Source organism: Gouania willdenowi, chromosome 3, assembly GCF_900634775.1.
Source record: "Gouania willdenowi chromosome 3, fGouWil2.1, whole genome shotgun sequence".
In the NCBI taxonomy this organism is placed as follows: Eukaryota; Metazoa; Chordata; class Actinopteri; order Blenniiformes; family Gobiesocidae; genus Gouania; species Gouania willdenowi.
Window position 1 is genome coordinate 38387649 of NC_041046.1, and position 22522 is coordinate 38410170.

Here is a 22522-nt window from a genome sequence, read left to right on the forward strand (position 1 = left end):
GAGAGAGAGAGAGAGAGAGAGAGAGAGAGAGAGAGATTCTGCCAAGCATAACCAGCATCCACGGAAAAAATGAAGAGAGAAAGAGACTGTGAGAAAGAGCGGGAGGGAGGGAGGGCGACCCTCGTCTTTCATCCATTGCCAAGGATTAGATTCCCCTCCAGTTATTAGACTCTTCCACTGTGCTGAAAGAAGTGGGTGGGTTTTGGAGAAAAAGGGGGAGGGAGGGTGTAGCAGTGGACAGAGGGATGAGAGAAGAAGATACGATTCGCCTCCTGCTCTTCATTGGTCGCCTCTGAGATGCTTCGTCTTCTCCATACTTCCCCGTAAAACCTACACTCGTCTTTTTTCACAAGTAGAAAGAGTAGAGATGAGTAAAAGGAAAAGAAACACCCCTGCCTGGCTGTAGTTGGTATATTCTATGTTTGAGACTACTATCATTACAGGGAAACTTCAATCCAGCAGGCCACATTTAAGCTGGCGTCTCGACTATCTCTGCCATCAGCAAGCCGCCTTATCGCCAGACACGGCCTTTACAGTCCAGCACAACAGGGCTCTCGCACACGCACACACATTCCTACACACACACACAAACCTCCCCTCTCCCTCATTTTCCATTGTAAACTCAATGTTGTGATAAAGCGGAATGAAACTAGAGAAGTTTTGCCTCCAAGTTGCACAAATTTCTGAAAGCTTCTGTAAAATTCCCCCAAAAGATATGTTTGGATGCCGTTTGCGAACACCAAAGATGAATTGGTTTCCTGCACTTTTATTTTCTGCAGTAAAGTGAGACGGCTCCTGGTGTGTGACGTCGGCATCATAGACCAGTTTCTCATCATCTTCTATATCAACCGCTGAGTTTATGTTGTCACTGACAACCTTAAATATGGTCTCATGTCGAGCCTCTGATTTAACACGATCACGGGAAATGTAAAGGAAATGCAAATTCATGTTCTAAAATGGAAAAATTTACATCAATCTTTCTTTCTTTAAAATCTGGACCCAACATGACACAGAAATATCTTACATGAATGTTTTGGGATAACATCACACATTTATACACAAAATTTTCACCTGAAAACAGGTGATTTAATGTAGCAAGTGCAGCAAACGGACACATTTGTCCAATTTCACTTATAATCTTGTTCCAAATCCTGCGCTGTGTGTGACGGTTCGTCTAGTGATCATGTGACTGTAAATGAATGCAGAGCATCTAGTGAGGAACAAACGGTTCAGATTATTATGACTGCATTTGAAATCTGAAAAGGCACTGGTACAGAGACGGGTTCAGCTGTTGGTGTATTGGTACAACTGGTGATGAGTTTACCTGGTGACACGTCACAGCAGAAGCATTTACAATCACACAGCTGTGCGGGGTTTCATGCAAAACATGAGGGTGATTCGCTGGTTGGCGGCAGTTCATTTTTTACACAATGTTTTGGGACCATATCACATATTTCCATGTTTTTTATATGCAGCAGAGGGTCGAAAGTGTAGCAAACGCGACATAATCTTGTGTTATTTTCGTACAACCCTCAGTTTTCGTCAGTCATCTGAAGCATATAAATTTAAAATGTATAACAGTAGTTGACTCTATTAACCCTATTTTGCATTTTTGGTACAACTTTAGTCTATTAAATAACTGGGAAAGTCATCGTAAGTGGGAAAGATGATGAAATGAAAACAATACAGAAAAGTGTAATTTGACGCAGAAATAGGTAAACTGAAACAAAATTTGCAAAGTTTTAAACCAGAAAATCAGAGGCTCTACTTATGTTTTGCTTTAAGGAGAAAATATAGGAATTTCTTTCTTCAGCCATCCTGATGCACTCCATTCCCACAATATAAAAAGCGATATCAGGTGATAAGAAAAGACGAGAAAACTACCGGTACTTATGTCACATCAACTAACAATGAAACAAAACTGTCATACAAGAGGTTGGATGGTATCTTGGGCTTCAGTGGACACTTCATCCACCTGTCAAACTCAAGGCCCGACGGCCAAGTCTGGCCAGAGCATCTAGTCCGACCCACAGGAAGATTTTGTTTAAAAAAAAAAATATAACAAAAACAGGACTTTTTGTAAATTATCATAAGTTGTAGATAAAATACAATGGAGGTTGCAGAACTACATTATTTACAGTAATACCAAATCACAATTATTTTCCAAAACCTGGAAAATTCTCGCAAATTATCCCTCAGAATTCTGGCAAATTAAGTTGCAAATATCCAGGAAATTAGCTGGAAAGTCAAGGAATTTTAACCAATTTCTTAACATTCAGGATATTGTTTAAATTTGTGCTTTTTACTTCATATTTGGCCCTTGAACTAAAATTAGTTTGACCTAAGCGGTATAGCTGGGGATTAAACCCATTGAATTCTCAACAGCTTTTACATATGAAGGGCCTAGTTTAGATTGTACATGTGTCCGTTGTGGATGAGCTTTAAATACAAAACACAACACCCGAGAACACGGTTTTCTAAAGTGTCCGAACACATGAAGAGCAGACCTAACACAGGCTCCATGCAACACTTTTCATGTTATCTGTCCGGCCTGCAGCGCACACAGACGCAACAAGCCCTGTTTTCACCCACAGAGACGTCAGAAATCTGATTGAGATATTTCCAAGCAGACAAGGCGGCTCGGGAGCATCTCGGCTCAACAGCGATGATTTAAGTCTGCGCCGGGAGAAAAGAAGCAGACACAGAGCAGCAGCTCCGGCTCGGTTGGTTGACAAGTCTCCCCTCCCAACGCATTCCTGGACAGGCCCTTTTCCTCAACACTTCCTCCCCCCTCCCGCTCAGCCAGTCACAGGGGTCAAGTTGACAAGTCTCTCATTGAGCCTCACGTGGTCCTGACTATACGGCCTTCACTCTTCACAACATAATTAGACACGTGTATCGGTGGAAGACGTTCGTTTGCTCATTACACACAGCATGTTGGAACCTTTTTTTTTTTCATCCTTTTGTAATGATAAATGACTAAATGTGAAGCAGCAGTTTGGAGGAGCAAACGAGTGTAGAGTGAAAACACAATGCACAATCAGAACGCATAACTCACACACTCAGGAGCGGACACAAGAAAACAGAGGGAGAAAACATTACGTGCAAAGTGTGGACACAGTTGGTGGGAAAGCGTGGTTTAAAACCCACGTATCCATTCATCCATGTTCTAATTTACTTTAAAACAACTCAAACTAACAAAGATATTCAGATCCTGACGATTCTCCAGTTGTTCCATGTTTTACACTGACTCAAAGCTAAACCCACTCTAACATAATTGAAGTGACTGCCGTGGTCACGATAAGGTGTCGCACTCGCGGCTCAAAAACGCAGGCGACAGTTTCCAAACTTTTTGTGGAGTCATTGTGTGTCGACATCTGCAAAGAATCTTTAGGTTCAGCAGCATGGGCAGGTTTCCATTAAAAGCCAAATTGCGAGCTGGCGAAAACTCTGAAGGAACAACGGAAAGCCACAACCAGTCCTGTAATTTAAACCTTATTTTAAATTGTGATTGCCTAACAGCACGGAGCGAAACAGAGCGAGAAAGAACATTAGCTGCAAAGACAGACAGAGGGAAGTTGGAGGAGGAAAAATAGACGAAAAGAGTGTTAAGCGAGGCAACTCCGCTTTATCCCCCAAGATCATATAAAAGGAACGGTAATTAAATGAAGACTGACAAATCTGCTTTTGGAGGACATTGCTGTAACTGTAGCATAGCATGAAGTAGAAAGTCGACAGATTTGGGTTTTTTTAGGGTTTAAATGTCTCGATAAACACAATTTAATCTGCTTTATTCACGTCGTACACACTGACACATAAAACAAAAAACAAACTAATGAAGCTAGCTTGATGATAAAAGACGAGAAAACAAATAAACAGTTCTTTTTAACAAACCCGTAACCAGTATTAAATGCATGCTTGGAGGACCAACCCTTACAAAGGAGCTCCCTGAGGTCTATCTGCTGAGATTTTAGCTGTTAAATAACAAACAGAGAAAAACAACATGTAACACACTACAAAACTAAAGCACAATCAGCAGCATTCAGGTAAATGCCCCGCCCACAAGTGCCACACCGTCCCGTCTTAATCCACACTCACATCATCTGGTGTTCATAAACACAAGTATTATAAAAACTCTAATGGGACAACTAAGGAAGTCTCAAACTATGCCAACTATCAACGAGAAAATGTAACAATTAGGTCAGATAATCCTCTATACCCGATGGCTATTCATTTACAGTAGAAACTCTGTGTTTATTAATTAGCAATATGCTAACAGATTATTCTGCTAATATTTGCATGTTCTGCCCGTGTTTGCATGAGTTGGAAAATGGATGGATAGATGTTTGCTGTGCACTTATGCAGCAGATTGATAAGAGTCACAAGACAAATGTTCTAATATTAGGGCTGAGCGATATGGACCAAAACTCATATCTCAATATTTTTTCTCAAAATAGCGATATATGATATAAATCTCAATAATTGACAAACAGTTGCACAAAATGTAACACTTTGGGATTTTTCTCCTATAAAAAGACAGCATGTGTGAGTGAGTTCTATAGTGTGGCTTGGGTTAGGACGCACTCAGAAATCCATCTACAGTAGCTTCTCATGCTGTTCTGGGAAGTAGCAAAAGCAGAGTCTCCTAAAACATTTTTATTATTATTTTTAAAACAAAATAAGCTATAAATAATGTTTATACAATGTAGGCAATAATGTGATTTTCTACGTCGCCAAAATGGAAAAGTCGATATATCTTGAGTTTCGATATATCGCCCAGCCAGTGGCTCACGCTGTATGCGTGCGCAGAAAAGCATCAAATGCAGCAAAGACGTGCAATTGTGCATTGATGTTGAAATAATAGAGAAAAAAAATACAAAGAAACATGCGCAAATAAAATACTTTTTTTTTCCTTTATTCTTTCTTTGCGGCCTGATGGTCCACTGATTGGGGACTGATTGCTTTTGTGAATAAACTGCATATAATGTACAACAAAGACAATCCAGTCAACAATTTAAAGGTCATGAGCCAACCTTAAATAGAGGTTACATCTCCCAATCTTCATCTTGCACCTTTTAAATGGCTGTTTATTTGCAGGTGTATTATATAAAATAACTTGTTTATGTGTGATCTGGTGGTATTATCAGGGGTTACAATAAACTTTAAAACTACCTGAACACATACTACAAAGGATCACATAAGTCTAGTCATTGTATACTGTATATTATTAAATTCAACATATGCATTGCTATGCTCTGTTTGAAAAAAACACATTTTATTGCACATTTTGCTGTGTTTGTGTTACAAATTTATAGTAAATGAATGAAATGTCTAAGCTCTTGCGGGTCTGTACAAACAGTGTCAAAGTGTTGGCATTCCAACCTAAAAGTTGAAAGAAATCTACGTTAAGGACTTTGCTGGTAAAAAAAAAAAAAAAGCGACATGAAAGATCTGTGAGCTGCTTTTTTGGCTGCGCAGTGAGAAAGCAGCGGTGGAAAATATTTGAGGAAATGGCAAACGGTTAATGGCCCGGCACTTAATGTTGAATTCCATAGTCTAATGTGTCTCAGTGAGGCATAAGAGTGAATGGTGTGCGCGTGCCAGCAAACAGGCAGCAGCTCCAGGTCACCTGAAGAACCAACAGAGTCCAAGTTTTCTTCTTCTATTTATACATCCCAGCGAGCTGACACACTTAAGAAATCAGTTTTCCACTTAGTTTTCACGCTGTTAAGAGTCTGAGCTTTTACTTGAGTGCGAAACACTCTCAGCAGCAGATGATTTACAAAATGTGGTCCAACCTTTGCTGACCTGGAAAGCTTCACACTCTGTGAACAGGAAAAACCCCTGATGGAGTCTCCCTTCCAAACCTCCAAGAATGTAGGCTCAGCGCTGCGGTTCTCTAGCATTAACAGCGATATGTTCAAACATGTATCATATGTCACTCTCCTGACTCGGACCCTCCTGTCCCCCTCCTACTTCTTTCAATCGGAGACCCCGCTCCCTCCTTACCTTCCCAATTTCCCAACATTCCTGGGCTGTGCCACATCAGTCAAAGGGCCAATTCATGGGGTTAAAGCTGCAGCGAGGGCAGACGGAGCTTTGATGCAGGATGTTTGGTTGATACCTTGCTTTGCTTAAGCAAACAAGCCACCAAAATATGATTACCCAAGGCTGAGTGGGAGCAGTCCTTCTGTCTTACTTCAGTGCATCCAGGCCATTAATGTCCACTAAGTATCATTGCTTTACTTGTTTCCACATGTTAAAAAAAAAGCCATGGCCTAATCACAACAAGGTGAGCAAATGTTTGGCAACTGCAGCAATGTCACACATGTCAAATATCATATCGCGTTAACTTGGCAACATGAGAAAAAGCATAATTTTACAAAAAGTAAACTAACGGTTATACCGCCGTGGATAGTTTCACCATCAGACTGTAACACCCATAACACTCCAGGAAACAAAAGTGGAAAAATGGATTAGACAGATGCCAAAAAATACAAAACTCTGCCTAAAGGCATTTATTCTCTAATCTTTGATATTTCATGACACGTCACTGTAAAGCCAAAGTTTTCTTTAGCAGAACTTAAGTATCGCTGTAGCAGCACTGGCTGACTTTTCTACCACTGGTAACACAGCCAGGTAAGTGAAAACAACATCCTGCCACCAGTTCAGATACTGGCCTCTAGAGACGAGGCTAAGATTATGTATTTAGCAAACTCAACAAACAAACCCTTTGTATAGTCTCAAACTCATAAACACGACCCCATAACATCATTAATGGAACATCTCAAACAGTGTCTTGATCATCCTGGGCTTTTCTTGTAAATGATTGTTTCTAACATATGTATAGCAAAACAAAACTTATCAATAGTGTCTTTATACAAGGTTGAGAAATACTTGAATCATTTGAAACAGGCATAAGTTACATTTATAAAAAACAATGATAATACAGTGCAAACTTCTACCAAGCTCCAGATATTGGCAGATCTCCGGATCAGTGATTCTGATCATGGTGCTATGATCATTCACACTTTAAAAGTTTTGAAATAAATTATTTCCCCATTAATAATCATACATTAAATGTGCAATCCTAAAGCGATCTAGATGAAACTTGGTGGGGAAATAGAGGAACCAACCGGATTTAATTGATATAAAGTCTATAAACATTGGCCAATTATAACCGAGATATGAATTTTAGGAATGTTGCCAATAATGGGGATCAGTATATTGATTCAGAATCAGTATATTGATCCGAATCCCCTGTGAAATTTAACTGAATCTTAAAATTCAGAAGTGTATGGTCTATCTTTGGTTAAAAAATTGTCAAAATCCATTAATAACTTTTAATGTAATCCTGCAAACAGACAAACAAACACATAAATAAATGAATGTTGATGATGTTGCTTTGACACGGCCAAGACATCTTGATTTTTACTTAAAGGTTGGGATTCATTCAACGTCTGAACAGGTTTGGGTTTTAGTAGGGAAAGAAGAACAGACCTTTAAAGACCTGATACATATACGTAAATTACTGAGGACAGCTTAGCTCTGAAGATCGACATAAGCTGTTTCTGACAGTAGAGAGAAAACAACATCCATTGGATCACAAATTGTATGCTAGCTTCACGGCGGAGCAAGGCTAGTCACTGAACTGCTCATGTTTGGTATTCAAATCACAATAAAGACGTTTTGTTATGTTAAGGTGAACAAACTTATGGCATTGCATTATTTAATCATTTGGATGCTTATCAGACTATTATACAATGATTTGAGTGTGTGTCATTAAATACCAATCTACCATCTGTGCTGATTAAATGCCTACTCTTCTTAGCATGTTACTGGTAAAGTCCCTTCTAAAGCAAATGTCAACAATCAGAAGCTGTGTTTCCATTACAGAGTTTCGCAAAATAAAAGCGATATTTCTAAATGTCGACAAAGTACCGGTATAATTGCGCTTTGAACGTGTTTCCATTGAAAGTTTTGGGCAGGGGCGTCGTAACTCCCGTGAAATCTCATCCCGCAAGACTTCTCCACAGGAAGACGTAAGCTCCAAACCTCCTTATAACACTCTGTGTTCCTTTGTTGTTTCACGTCTAATGTGGCAGTAATATTTTCTAAGTAAAATGCTAAGAAATGTTACGGTCTCCTGTTCTGTTGGTGACCATGTACGTCACTTTCCGGGACGTGTTTTTTCGGGAAAAGTGTTTCCGTAGTGCGTTTGTGACACGTTTCAATATCGAAACGTCTGAAATTCCTCCTCATTGAAGCGTTAAAACTTTTTAGCGAAATTTTGCATTATCAGTTTTTATTGCATTATTCAGATTTTGCGCATTTCCAAGGGTAATGGAAACAACTAGAGAAATGGTCCAAAAAGGAATAATGCAAAGAAAAATATAGAGGGAAAATACAGAGAGAAATCAAAGTTTGCCAAACAGAACATGCAGATTTTAGGAGCACAAAAGTTTCCGTGTCTGTGTGTGTTTGTGTGTGTATTTGTCACGATAGAACCCCTATGTGAGTGAACGGAGACCATCTTATCAGACTGAAATTCCTTCTCGTCGTCTCTCTGCCTGTCTCACACACGCACACACACACAGACACACACACACACACAGACAATAAAGCAGGTGAGTGACACATTTTGTCGGGGTAACACTGGGATGATCCAAACAAATATAATCCTGCTAAACTTCCCTGAGACATTTTCCTTTTCAAAGATGTTTGCTGTGGTTTAAAGTGAACGTTTGGCTGACTGATTGATAAAAGAGTTCTGGGCAAAGAAAGGTATGTAGGAACCACACCCTGCTGTCCCTTTTAAGAGCCAGGGTACACAGTTTTTGAGGGAGTAAAGAAAATAAAAAAGATGCTAAAGTACCGGAGCACATGTTCAATACATGAATTTGTTTTAAAGAAAACATCAGAGGCTTTGGATACGCCAGAGGATTACCTGCACAAAAGAGGTCCTTAAAAAAGCATTATAGCATTTTTTTTTATGCTACATTCATTTATTTGCTGCATGCTGGAGTAGGCTTTAATGTTCAGGTTACTTCCTGTTATTTGGGCGTCTGATGCTCCTAACAGGACCCCTGAAACATGTCAGCCCTCACTACAGAAGCTCCATGCAGATCCCTTGGCCGACTGTTCACCCGATTCTCGCTTCTACTTATGCTCTTGGCCTGAGCTGCAGCGCTCGGCTCCAGAGTTCTGCTGATGTGGGGCGGGCGAGCGATATGAGACCACACACACACACACACACGCACACACACGCACACACACACACACACACACACACACACACACATACACAATCAGGCCACCGGAGCATTTTCTATTTCTTCTAATGAACAGACAAAGAAAGAAACCCTCTCTTTCTTCTAAATGCATTGCAGGATCGAGCTTCCTTTTGACTATTTACTAAGGGTGTAAGAAAAAATCGACTGGGTGATATATCACGATATTTCACCACACGATTATCATATTGATCCAAAAAAATTCCAAATCAATTTCTTTAATCATGTTTTTTACCGTAATAACTATTTAAATACGCTAACATGTGCATAGCACTTAAACACCAGGTCACTAGGTGTCAGTGAACCACATCAGACCTTGTTTGTGGTTACTCCTTTTTTTTAAGTTAAGAATTTAACAAAATCAGAATCTGTTGTAGGAGCGAAAGGTAACGTTTTTTGAAAAATGTAATTTGACAGTTTGATAAACATACTACTTGATGTCCCAAGTTTTTTGAAAAAAAAAAAAAATAGATAAATTGTATTTCATACCATTTTGTACTTGTGTACATAGTATTAGTGTAGGCCTCAAAGATCAATAAAATTATATATGTGGAAGGTTGAAATTGCTGCTCGCAAGTTTATTTTGATTGCCACTGTTTCACACATTGCATTGTGGGATGTGGAGTCCCTTAGACAGATGCATAGTATTGCAAAGTATTTTTTCTTTCATTTCCTTCCCATGACATTTCTGGCGTTTTCACGAACTAAAAGTTGCGACAAAAAACAAAGTTGGATGTTCATCTGAATCTCGCGCCGCGGATATAAATGTCTTGCAAAGTGAGGCGGTAACTAAAATAAAAATGTTGATTTCATTTCATTCAAGTGAATCACTGTCCTCATTGTCTGGAGTAGACACACAAGAAGTCACAGTAAGAAGGAAGTAAAAACACTTCTATGGATCACTTTACAATACTCGAGTCTACATCCCACAATGAGCGAAACTTTCTCCACAATGTCAAACATATAGTGTTGTAGTGAGATCAAAACAAACTTTCAAGCGTCAATTTCAACTTTTTACATTTTTTTTCTGAGCAAATAATTTATTTTTATTGATCTATGAGACCTACTGTACATTATGACTTTATCTGATTCAAAATAAAAACGTCTCCAGCAGCTTTAATTTTTTGCCATGTGAGCCAAACACTGTGCTGAGAAAAACCGAACAGTTGTCTTGGTGTTGGGAGTTATAGTCTGGGAATCATTGAGTTACAGAAATGATCAAACACTGTGTATAAGAATTGGCAATTTTCCTTTTTTTAAAAAAAGCCAAATTGAAATTGATTTGTTCTTTAAAGGGATCATTCACTGTTTTTACAAATGTGTCCTAAAACCTTCGATTTATTAGAAGATCTATGTCTAACGAAACGCATTCTTTTGCACCATATTTGTTTTATTAACTTTTAAAAATGGGACAACTTTACCGTTTTAAAACGTGTTCCGCCATCTTGAAATCACGTTATTGATGATGTCACACGGCCCATTTGCCTGTAAACATCCCATTGTTTTCTACTGGAGTAAAAAATTCAGCCTGCTTTTTAGATCATTTAGCAGCTTTTTCGGTCAAAACGCTTACCTGTAAACTTCAGCCTTAGGAGAGCTCTTCTTCTCTGCTTCATTGTCTACTACCAAACTGCAGAGTTGGAACTGTCGGCCCATGCGATTATAGATCATTTTTTGGGTCACAAGTGTTTTTATCCTTTTTCGGTAAACAAGAGATTTACATTGACATTGAGGCTGAACGATTAATTGCATTTGCGATATTATCGCGATATCATAAATCGCAAAGGCTGAAAATATTATTTATTTAATTTTTTTCTTGTCCTGTCTTGTACTGTCCTGTTAAGTTCAGAGAGTGTTTAAGAAGTGCAGTCCACATGTTTACATGTTTCATGAAACGTGAAGTTAGTTAGATATGTTGAAGAGGTAAATCCACAGATTTGTTTGCTTTATTGTTGTAATTTGTGCTTTAAAATTCGGATTTCATATTTATTTAAAGTTTAAAATAAATCTTGTTTATTATGAAACAGATTGATTGCTTGTGTTTGCATATTAAATCGCAATAATGAGGGAAAAAATTGCAATTAGACTATTTTCCAAAATGGTTCAGCATTTACTGACATCTTGAACTTTTCCTGATTATTTAGACCAGCACAAATTGTCATTTTGACCGAAAAAGCAACTAAATGATCTTAAAAAGCTGCTAAATGATCTAAAAAGCTGCTAAATGATCTAAAAAGCCAACTGAATACTTTCCTCCAATAGAAAATGGGGTGTTTACAGGCAAAAGGGTGTGTGTGACATCATCAATTATGTGATTTCAAGATGGTACAATACAGGTTTGAAAACAGGACAGTTGTCCCATTTTTAAAAGTTAATAAGACAAATATAGTGTAAAAATAGTGCATTTTTTAGGCATAGATCTTCTAATAAGAACATTTCAAAGATTTTGGGCCACATTTGTAAAAAAAAAACAGTGGAGGATCCCTTTAAGACTGTATTGCTCAGAGAAACTGGCTGTTTAAAGGTATTTTCCAGCAATCCACTTATTCGACTAACGTCAGTCTCGTAAAACTTCACCGACGAACACAAGTGTGAAAGTTTGAAATCATTCAACATTTAATCATTCACAAATGAATTCACCTCGCTCAAAGAATAGTGGTTCTTATGAACTTCTCAGAACCTGTGGCCGGTACTTGAGAGGGGATCAGCACGTCATGACGACGCTAACCAGGCTCTATAGGTGCCCGTTCACCTTTCAACACAGTCCACAAGTGAGCCATGGGAGGCTCCATCAAGAACGTTTGTGGGTTTCTTCTAAAGCTACATGGACCTCTACACCCGACCCCAGCACGTAAACAAATAAAGCTCCAGTTTCATCATGTAGAGGGGGCTGTTTCCTGTCTAAACGCAGCCCTCAGCGCCCCCCAACCAACACCACCACCGCCACCAAACCTCCTCCTCCTCCTTTCCACATATCCACACGCACACAAAACTCTACACCTCCACCTCATCAGAGCAGCTCTGCTCCCCCGCCCCCACAGTGCCAGCCTCTTTCCACTGCTCAATTGCAGAGAGGAATGAAGGGATTTGAGGGAAGAAAGAGGGAAAGAGGGGGATGGGTGGTAGAGGCAGAGGGGATTGGGAGTATGCACGAGGATCTTATTGCAGCTTCGTCCCAGCGAAATATTTTTGCTGTGGAGAAAGCGTGGAAAGAGAGACAGAAAAGGCTGCGGCATCAAGATAGCAAGACCCCAGACCCCCACCAGGCCATTCTTAACAATAGACGCTTTATTTTGCTACATTTTTTGGTCGTCATTGCAGCCATTGAAAAATCATAGAAAAGAAAAACATTAAAAAAAAAAAAAAAACACCAGAAAACATCTTTAACTCTGTAGTGTAAACTGTGTTTGGTAAGATACGTATGAGGGGAAACGTGTTGCTTGTGCTTGTAAACTTTTAAAGCAGGAAAAAAAATCTCAATTTTAAAGTGATTATCCACTGTTTTTACAAATGTGACCTAAAATATTTGAAATTAGAAAATTAGAAGATCTATGCTTAACAAACGCATTATTTTGCACCATATTTGTTTCATTAACTTTTAAAAATGGGACTGCTTGAAAAGTACCCTCAGCTACACAGAGTATCAGCTGCTGTTTAAGGGAGAGTAAAGATCCCTTAGGAGAGCTCTTCTTCTCTGCTTCATTTCCTACAACCAAAACGCTGAGTGGGAACTGTCGCCCCCTGCGGTCATAGATTATTTTTCAGATCACAACAGTTTTTATCGTCTTTCGGTAAACCAAAGACGTTTACATCAACATCTTTAACTTTTCCTGATTAGTTAGAGCATTGTTTCTCAAATGGGTGCATGTGTACCCCTAGGGGTACGCGATGGCACTACAGGCGGTATTTGAGAGAGGAAGAGTAGAAAATTAACAAATGAAAGCATAAAAAATAGGGGGTTTATTTTTAGTTAAAAACGATAATCATAATAATGATGATGGAAACGTTGAGAACTGTAGGAATAATTATATTCAGGAGCCACTAATTACTCTTTCATTTCACTTATTTAGAAAATGACATTCTTTAAATGTGTGTTATCACTCATTCATTCCATCATTATGCCCTATAGTTGTTTTTTACAGTATTCTGAGCAAAATGTTGTAGTCGGACAAACTTGGGGTACTTGGATTCAGAAATAAAAGAAAGGGGTTATTTAAGGCAAATAAAGTTTGAGAACCACTGACTTAGAGCTACCAAAAGCAGCACAAATTGGCATTTTGATCTAAAATTCTGCTAAATGACCTAATAAGCAGGCTGAATGCTTCACTCCAATAGAAAACAATGGGATGTTTACAGGCAGATGAGGCCGTGTGACATCATCAATCACGTGATTTCAAGATGGCGCAACGCAGGCTCTAAAACGCTAAAGTAGTCCCATTTTTAAAAGTTAATCAAACGAATATGGTGCAAAATAATGTGTTTTGTTAAGCATAGATCTACTAATAAGAACATTTCAAATATTTTTCAGGCCACATTTGTAAAAACAGTGGACGATCCCTTTATAGGGTGAAAGTCATCTTTAAGTTACACTGTTTTGTAATCATAGTCGTTGCTCACCTGTGTAGTCTCTTGGCAAAATGTGAGGCGGAGCAGAAAGGAGAGGGGGCGCAGCTTCAGTGTAAGACAGGGTACAGTCTGATAAACATGGGGAAAAAAAGCACAAAAAGGTGAGCTTAAACTTTTCATAATTATTTAAAAAAGATTAAAAAACAATCAACTGCTGCTGATTACAGCTCTAAAGTCATGTTTTTTTTTAACTTCTTTTATGGGGTTGTGTTATAGTTACAATGCAGCAGATGTTTTTTTGTTTGGTATATGTGGACGTGTTATCATAAAGATGCTGCAATAGATTAGTGTCTATAGAGAGACTGCTTGCTTAGACCTGTAAAAAAGACTGCAGAAGATTAAAACTGGTCTGACAGTATCACCCTTTAGGAGTGAAGTTGTGTTTCTATGCTAAATAACAACAATGGGATGCTACAGTCGGTGAGTTATTTACTGGTTCCTACTGGAACTCACCCAGTGGCTTCTGTTCATCTGAATGGGACAGGGAGTACGGAGGGGGAGGTGAATCTGCAGATACAAGGAAAAATGGATCAGAACAAAAGCAGTGTTAATATAGTCGATAGGGTCCAATACGATATCAATCTTGCCGTCTTGGGTATTGGTCAATACCAATATCGATCCGATACTATATCAGCACGAATCATACATGCTTTTATTACTTATTTTGTAGTGTGGAATGTTAGAAAAGTTTTAATCAAGTGATGGATGGATGGATGGATGGATGGATGGATGCATGCATGGATGGATGCATGAATTTACTGTATCTTGATTTTCCAACAAGTTATACCATATATCTGTTATACATGTATTCATGTATGTATGTATATAATATATATCTATACATAGATATGTGTGTGTGTGCGTTAGTTATAGTTTTTTTAATCTTATGACTTACACATATGTATACTCATAAGAAACAGATGTATTATTCATATATTTATTTTATTGGCTTCTATTTATATATCACTATAAATGCATGTGTTTGTATTGTTTTACATGCAATGGTTTTGATATGTCTGGAACAAATTTATATATGTCTAAAATGTCTGTTGTCAACATGTGGGATTCTGTATAACAATGGAGATTGAGTTAAGAGGTTTTCTTAGATTTATATTTAGATTTGAGTTTAAATATAGGATACAGTTATTTGATATTTATTGTGTGTGTGACGTGCATTTGAAAAACAATATTACTTTAAAAAATAATAAGAATCTAAATCAGTTGATTCCGTTGTTCAGGCGACCCCACATGGGGTCCCAACCGCAAGGTTGAAGAACACTGATCTACAACATAGGGCTGGGCGATGTATCGACATATGTAAGTTTTTTTTTTATTAAAATACTTGTTTTAGGCGTTGTTTTTCTTTACTTTTTATAAGAGCATAAAAAGCTCAGTTAAATGATCACCGAGACCCAGATCTTTCCCTAAACAAGCAAAACTACAGAACTCACTCACACGTGCTGTCCCTTAGAGGAGAAACAAACAAAAGTGGAACATATTGATCAGCTGTTTGTTAATAAATGTGGCATTTTGTAATTGCAAATTTAACACAGAATTATTTTTCTGGTCAGACCTTATTGAGTTTAAATTATTGAGATTTATATCGTATATCGCCATTTTGTGATCAAATGTTGAGATATGACTTTTGGTCCATATCGCCCAGCCCTACTACAACAATACAATATCTCACTTTGTATATCTACCCACTGCTCCATCATAGCAGTTCATGTTGTGTATGAATTATTATTCCTGTCCATCCAGGTCACTCTGAATGAAAACATCAGCAGATTCATCTCTACAGCCTCCAGCTCAGCTTTCAGTGTGTTAGACAGTCTCCAAAGCAAACACCATGGCAGCTCACATTATAACCAGAGAAAACGTTCCTTTCATCCTGGATCCATCCTTTCTCCATCCTTCTGTCACACGTTAGCCATGACACTCGCCTCCAGCCACTCATTTCACATCCATATATCACACAGCTCAAAAATAAAGGTGGAGAAGATAAATGGGATTTAGAAAAATGCTACATAATTACATTTACAGTAATTATTGCTAATCTGAATAATCAACCTGCCAAGTTCATTTAAACATCTTGCAATTTAACGATATGGTTGTGAAACAGAAGATCATTGGGCTTTCAGATCCTCAATTGTTGAACATAACTATATATAAATCTGATCTTTTAGGAGCCTAAAATTATTTTGTACAGAAATTATTATTATTATTATTATTTATGAAATTTGACACATTAAACACGACCTACTCTAAAACTGGTGACTTTACTTAACTATGAATATACAAGCATGGAATGTGTGTGTGTGTGTGTGTGTGTGTGTGTGTGTGTGTGTGTGTGTGTGTGTGTGTGTGTGTGTGTGTGTGTTAACCATGTGATGGACTGCTGCAGGGTGAACATAGGCTCCATTCACAACTATTATCAGAATCAATGAAGAAAGCACACATAATATCATGTCATCATCAGCCACACCATAACAACTATGGGACAAAAAACAATAAATAGAATCAATTATCTCTTCCACAACTGCAATAAAATCCTTCCATGGAAAATGTGGGTTAAGGCCTATAACATAATTACATTTTAATAAATGTTTATGTCTCTGTGTGTGTGTAAGCAAGTTTTGACATATTCATGATGAGACATTACTGTCCTGTCTATTTCTTGAAACATCTTGAAGCGAATAACATCAGTCAGACTTATTATTCTCAGGGCTGGGACTTTAACGTGTTAATTATGAATAATTAATTACATAAAAATAACGCGCTAAAAAATTGATGAGAAAGGAGAATTTGTATTTTCTATTATTTAGAAATTGATAAAAGTACACAGCAATATTCCCTAGGGCTGGGTGATATAAACCAAAACTCATATCTCAATATTTTTTCTCAAAATGGTGATTTACAATATGAATCTTGATATTTTTAGCTCAATAAAGTCCAACCAGAAAGAGAATTCTGGGTTAGATTTGCTCACGAAAATGTCACACAGGCACATTTAGGAACATACAACTGCACAATATGTTCTACTTTTGGCTTTTTGTCATCTAAGGGACAGCACGTGTGAGTGAGTTCTGTAGTGTGGCTTGTTTAGGGGAAGGTCTGGGTTAGGAAGCACTCAATAATCATCTAACTGAGCTTTTCATGCTGTTCAGAGAAGTAGTAAAAGCAGCGACTCCTAAAACAAGTATTTTAAAACTAAAACTAAAAAAGCTATAAAACTCTCGGCTCTTTTAAATCAAAATTAAAGACATTTTTATTCGACACTGCTTTTAAGTAAACAGTCACACTATTTAATCTGAGATTATCTTGTTTTATTGATTGATATTGTTTTATGTTTTGATTTTGACTCATTTTTAAATGTAGTTTTCATTGCACTTTGAATTGTCCTGTACAGTGCTGAAAAAAAATGCTATAGAGATAAACTTGACTTGAAACTTGACTTTAAAAAAAATAAAAAATAAAAATAAAAAAAAAAATATATATATATATATATATATATATATATATATATATATATATAAGCGACATTGTCAATTTCTATATCGCCAAAACAGAAAACTCCGTATATCTTAAATCTCCATGTATTGCCCAGCTCTACCTCAAGTTGAGGGCTTTTCTCACCAATTTTTATGTGAGATTAAAAATGAGAGTAATTAGAACAATTAATAACAAAGCATAACTAATGAATTGCTCAACGTTTTTTTTTTTAATCTCTTGGCAGCACTCATTATTCTGTTGTGTGTGTGTGTGTGTGTGTGTGTGCGTGTGTGCGTGTGTGTGTGTGCGTGTGTGTGTGTGTGTGTGTGAGTGAGTCAGCTCAAATAAGAAGTTGAAGGCAGTGCATGGTGTTTGTTATTGCTAAATATTTGCAAAGTGGATCTATTTTCTGGACTCAAACTGTGTTTCGTTTTTCTCCCTGAGCTTTGACTTCATTGCTGTTGTGCAAAAAGTGAGCAGTGGTGCTGCTTCAGTCCACTGCATGGATTTTGTGGCTGCGGCCCCTTTAAGAGCAGACCCAGTAATTGCTGGAGTCCTCAGTCAGTCAGATATCCAGTGAGTCAGTCTGGCGCCAGCGCTATGCAAACTGTATATTATCGGCACTCCTTCGCCTAAATAACAAGAGGAGGACCTCCTTGTCAGAGGAAAAAAGAGCCTAAGTGCAACTTAACAGCGACCTTTAGTTTGGACGAAGCTGCAGCAGCAGCAGCAGCAGAGTTTTTTGCACAGATTTAAATAAGTGTGTAATCCGTCAGGAATGTGGAGAGGGACCAGAGGTAGAGTTGAGAAAGTGAAGAGAATAAAACTAAAGTAGATGTAATCTCAGCCCAAGCAGGAACACATGGAAGGAAACCTGTAGAAAACAACATGGGCCACTATCAGGGATAAAACATCTTTCTGAGCGTGTTTTTAATTTTTGTCTGTGTGTTGTTGTCTTGTATTGTTCAACAATGACAGCATTCTTTCTCTGCAGGCCTCAGGCACGCAGGCCATGCTTATTTACTGGAAACTCCCATTAATTTAATGACAGCTTTGATGTTGCAGCTCATCAAACATGAAATAAAGAAGTGAATTTACAGATTCTCTTTGAATTACATAAACTCTGTAGGATGATGGACGTGCACAAGTCTCTGTATATTATTAAACCTACTGGAAAAATGTTTCCCAACCAGGGGTATGCACATCCCTAAAGGTACATGGGCAGATTGCAGAGGGCACAAGAAAACGTGCATCAATCTCTATTTAAAAAGGCATCTGCGCTCATTTTATCAGCTATTTCTTCAAATCAAAAGCAGGTAGACAATATATTTCTCTACTTATTCCACCACAGGGATGAGATAATAAAGGGGTATAATTTGTCAAAAAAAGGCTAAGATGAAGAAGATAGGAAACCATTGTTGTTGAGCAGAAGTCGCAAACTGTGTTGGGGCCACTGGCAACACTGGTTTCTTTCAAATGCTTAAAAGAAAGAGTAAAACCTGGAACAACACCAAACAAAAAAATCTCTCTATTTGGACTAAAAGTTAATATAAAATACAGTTGAAATAACAAATATTTAGTGTAAATTGGTATTTATTAGTGTATATTTTGCTTCAATTTTGTGCAAAAATTGACTTCATTAATAGGAGTTTTCATTTTTTAATTTATTTTCTGTATGAGCTTATATTTGCACTCACATCAGGTGCAAGGTGGGGAGCCAAACAGAGAAAACCAACACAAGCAGAAAGAGAACATGCAAACTCACACAGAACCCAGCACCCAGGGCAGAGAAGCAACACAACTACAGTAGAGCTAGGCAATACGGACCGAAACTCAAATCTCAACATTTTTTCTCAAAATGGCCACTTTTGTTATAAATCTATACATTTTTAACTCAAAATCTTTCCAGAAAGACAATATCTGATACAAAATGCCACACAGGCACATTTATTAACAAACAGCTGCACAATATTTGCCACTAATGTCTTTTTCTACTGTTAGGGACAGCATGTAAGAGTGAGTTCTGTAGTGAGGCTTGTTTAGGAGAAGGTCTGGATTAGGACGCACTCAGCAATCCATCTAACTGTAATGTTCGTGCTTTGAGAAGTAGTGAAATCATAGACTGTAAAAGGAATGGATGTGAGTGACGTCCTCCATAGTTCCTACTCAACGGCTCAGCCATCTTTCAAATTTTACGTCATTTGGAGCCAGAGTCTGCGCAGTAGTGCCCTGCGGGAGGAGCCCTGGTAACTCGCCCCGCCCATTCAGCATCCTGCCCAATCATCGGCTGTCAATCATCGTAATATATGATGTCAAATCCCGTATTTCAAGCTCAAATAACCACAGAAAAATAAGCACTTCAACACATTGTAGGGTGATAATAACTAATGATCACAGCAGAGTTTAGGTTTAGAAAAAAAATTATGTGACGAGTATTTTAACTTTACAATTTGACCCATATCCCATCCGTTAACGTTGAGGAGGCGGGGTTTATGACCTATACTGCAGCCAGTCAGCAGGGGAAGCTGTAAAAAGGCTTCACTTTTAGAGGAGCTTGTCCTGTTCATTCTTTTTACAGTCTATGAGTGAAAGCAGCGACTCCTAAAACGAGTATTTTAATACAAAGTAAGCTAATAAAAATATATTGTTACAGGCAATATTGTAATTTTCCATATCGCAAAAATAGAAATCTTGATATATCTTGAATTTCGATATATTGCCCAGTAATAGCGGAAACATGTTAGTGTTTCATATCAATATATTTTTTCTCAAAATGTCAATACTGTATACCATATAAATCTCGATAATTTTAACTCAATAAAGTCTTTCTAGGGTTAAATTTACTGATGCCAAATTCCACACAGTCACATTTATTAACAAACAGTTGCACAAAATGTACAACTTTGGCCTTTTTCTCCTGTAAGAGACAGTATGTGTGAGTGAGTTCTGGAGTGTGACTTGTACAAGGGAAGGTCTGTAAGGTCTGTAATCCATTTAACTATGCTTTTCATGTCGTTCTAGGATGTAGTGAAAGCAGTGACTCCTAAAATTAGTATTTTAACAGTAAATAAGCCATAAAATGTAAAAATGTATCAATATAGGCGAAATTGTAATTTTATATATTGTCAAAATAGAAATCGCGATATATTTTGACTCTCGATATATCGCCTAGGCCAATGAAGGTGGCCCGCATGCAGCCCAAGGGCCAGCAGTTTGAGACCCTTGCAGTGTTGAGTGACCCCCAGCACCCATCACCCACCCTTCCTCCCGGTGTCCGTGTCCTCACCTGGCCCACAGAGGCGGCTGTAGTGGTAGGGGTTGCAGCAGACCTTTGCTCCATCCTCCGTACCGTAGCTGTGGCAGTGGCTGAGCGCTTTGAGGCGCGCGCCCACCGGCAGCTCGCTCCATCGGAACAACCGACACATCAGATGCTGCGGAGACACCCGGTGCTCCGCGCACGGCACCATCACGCACTCACCGGGCTCCCCTACTTTGGTCTCCACAGACGTCACCAAAACCTCCAGACTTCTCTCTTTGAGTCTCTTGAGAAACGCGTGCGCAGCGCCCGCGAGATCCTCCTCCGCCCCCGCACGTCTCCGAGGGTCACTTCCGTCCTTCCTCGGGGTCCCGTGAGGGCTCCGAGGTCTGATGTCCCATTCCCCAAACAAACAACACGTCACCGTCCCGCTGTCGCCCTCCTGTCCGCGGGGCTCGGGCACGCACATGGCGCCCCGGTCATCGTCGGGCTGCTCCTCCTCCTCATCACCCCTCTCAGCGTTCTCCGTAGGGTCTCCCGCCTCCCCCGTGAACCCCGGATCGCTGTGCGTCACCGACCGCTGCTCGTGTCTGCGGAGCTTCCCCGTGTGTCTGTCACTGCACGCGCCGGTCTCACCTCTCCTGCCTCCATCCCGTCCGTCGCTGTCGGTGCTGAGCAGACGGCTTCTCCAGAGTCGTCGTACAAGACCCGAGCGTCTGGACTTGAACATGCGACACCTTAGGCAGTGTTGGAGGAGTCCTGTCGGTCTCGTCCGCTCCTCGAGTGATGCCACATCGAATTAAGATCGTCGCGCTGGACCGGGACTGTGCGCGCGGTGTGCCGGTGGTCACCGTGTCACGTTCCTCCCGGTGCATTAGAGAGTTTCACTCAACGCTAAACATCTCCAAACGTGTGAGGACTGCTGCACCCCATGGTCAGGTTTCCATCAAATCCTTCAGTTCCCTCCAGAGAATGTGAAACCATTCTACATGCACATGTCCAAACTCTTATTCAAAGAATACCCGGGTCCGAGGCGCACAAAGTTCAACAAAGTTCCAAAGTTTAGACGAGCAAAACTTTTCTCTCGCTCCAACTCTTCATTAATCCTCACAATTTTAATTCATTAGTGACTATAATCGCAGCCGTGGATGCAACAATCCAGCAGAGAAAGAGAGAGAAAGATGGTCCAGGTCCGTGGTGCCAAACTCCAGGACGCATTCCGTGCGCACAAGTTGTTTTAAAGCGAGCTAGAGTTAGACTGTTCTCCACTCCCCCTACACACACACACACACACACACACACACACACACACACACACACACACACACACACACACACACACACACGCACACACGCACACTCGCACCCTGAACCTGTCAAGTTAGACAGGATGTTTCGGATGCTGTTTTACCTGACCTTCAAAGTAAAAGCCCAAACAAGTTAAAGTCAAAAAGTTGATTAAATAAGAAAATCGTATTTATATACATATATATATATATTCCCATGACAAATCCATCGGTTTCTCTAGTTACAGTAAAAAAAAAAGTGGCCAATGTACACAACTTCAATACTTAAGTGAAAGTACACATCATTTTTACATTCTTTTAATATATTATTTTTCATGTAGTTTGTATATATTGTCTGTTTATAATATGGACTACAAGTCTAAAACAAAGTCTATCTATCTATCTATCTATCTATCTATCTATCTATTTATCTCTATCTATCTATCTATCTATATCTATCTATCTATCTATCTATCTATCTTCTATCTATATATCTATCTATCTATCCATCTATCTTCTGTCTATATCTATCTATCTATCTATCTATCTATCTATCTGTCATCTATATCTAT

General features: G+C 38.9%; 1 protein-coding gene across 1 annotated transcript in view; it reads right to left on the reverse strand.

Moving 5' to 3' along the window:
• The window catches only part of LOC114461228 (mothers against decapentaplegic homolog 6-like), a 33005-nt gene extending 11069 nt beyond the window's left edge, over window positions 1-21936 (reverse strand). Inside the window, exons 1-3 of the mRNA XM_028443153.1 lie at window positions 20695-21936; window positions 14370-14423; window positions 13908-13985 (exon numbers count right to left, since the gene is read on the reverse strand). Of these exons, the coding sequence (XP_028298954.1) occupies window positions 13908-13985; window positions 14370-14423; window positions 20695-21394 (832 nt within the window). The 5' untranslated portion in view covers window positions 21395-21936. The remainder of the gene's footprint in view (window positions 1-13907; window positions 13986-14369; window positions 14424-20694) is intronic.
• Between the last annotated feature and the right edge of the window lie 586 nt (window positions 21937-22522).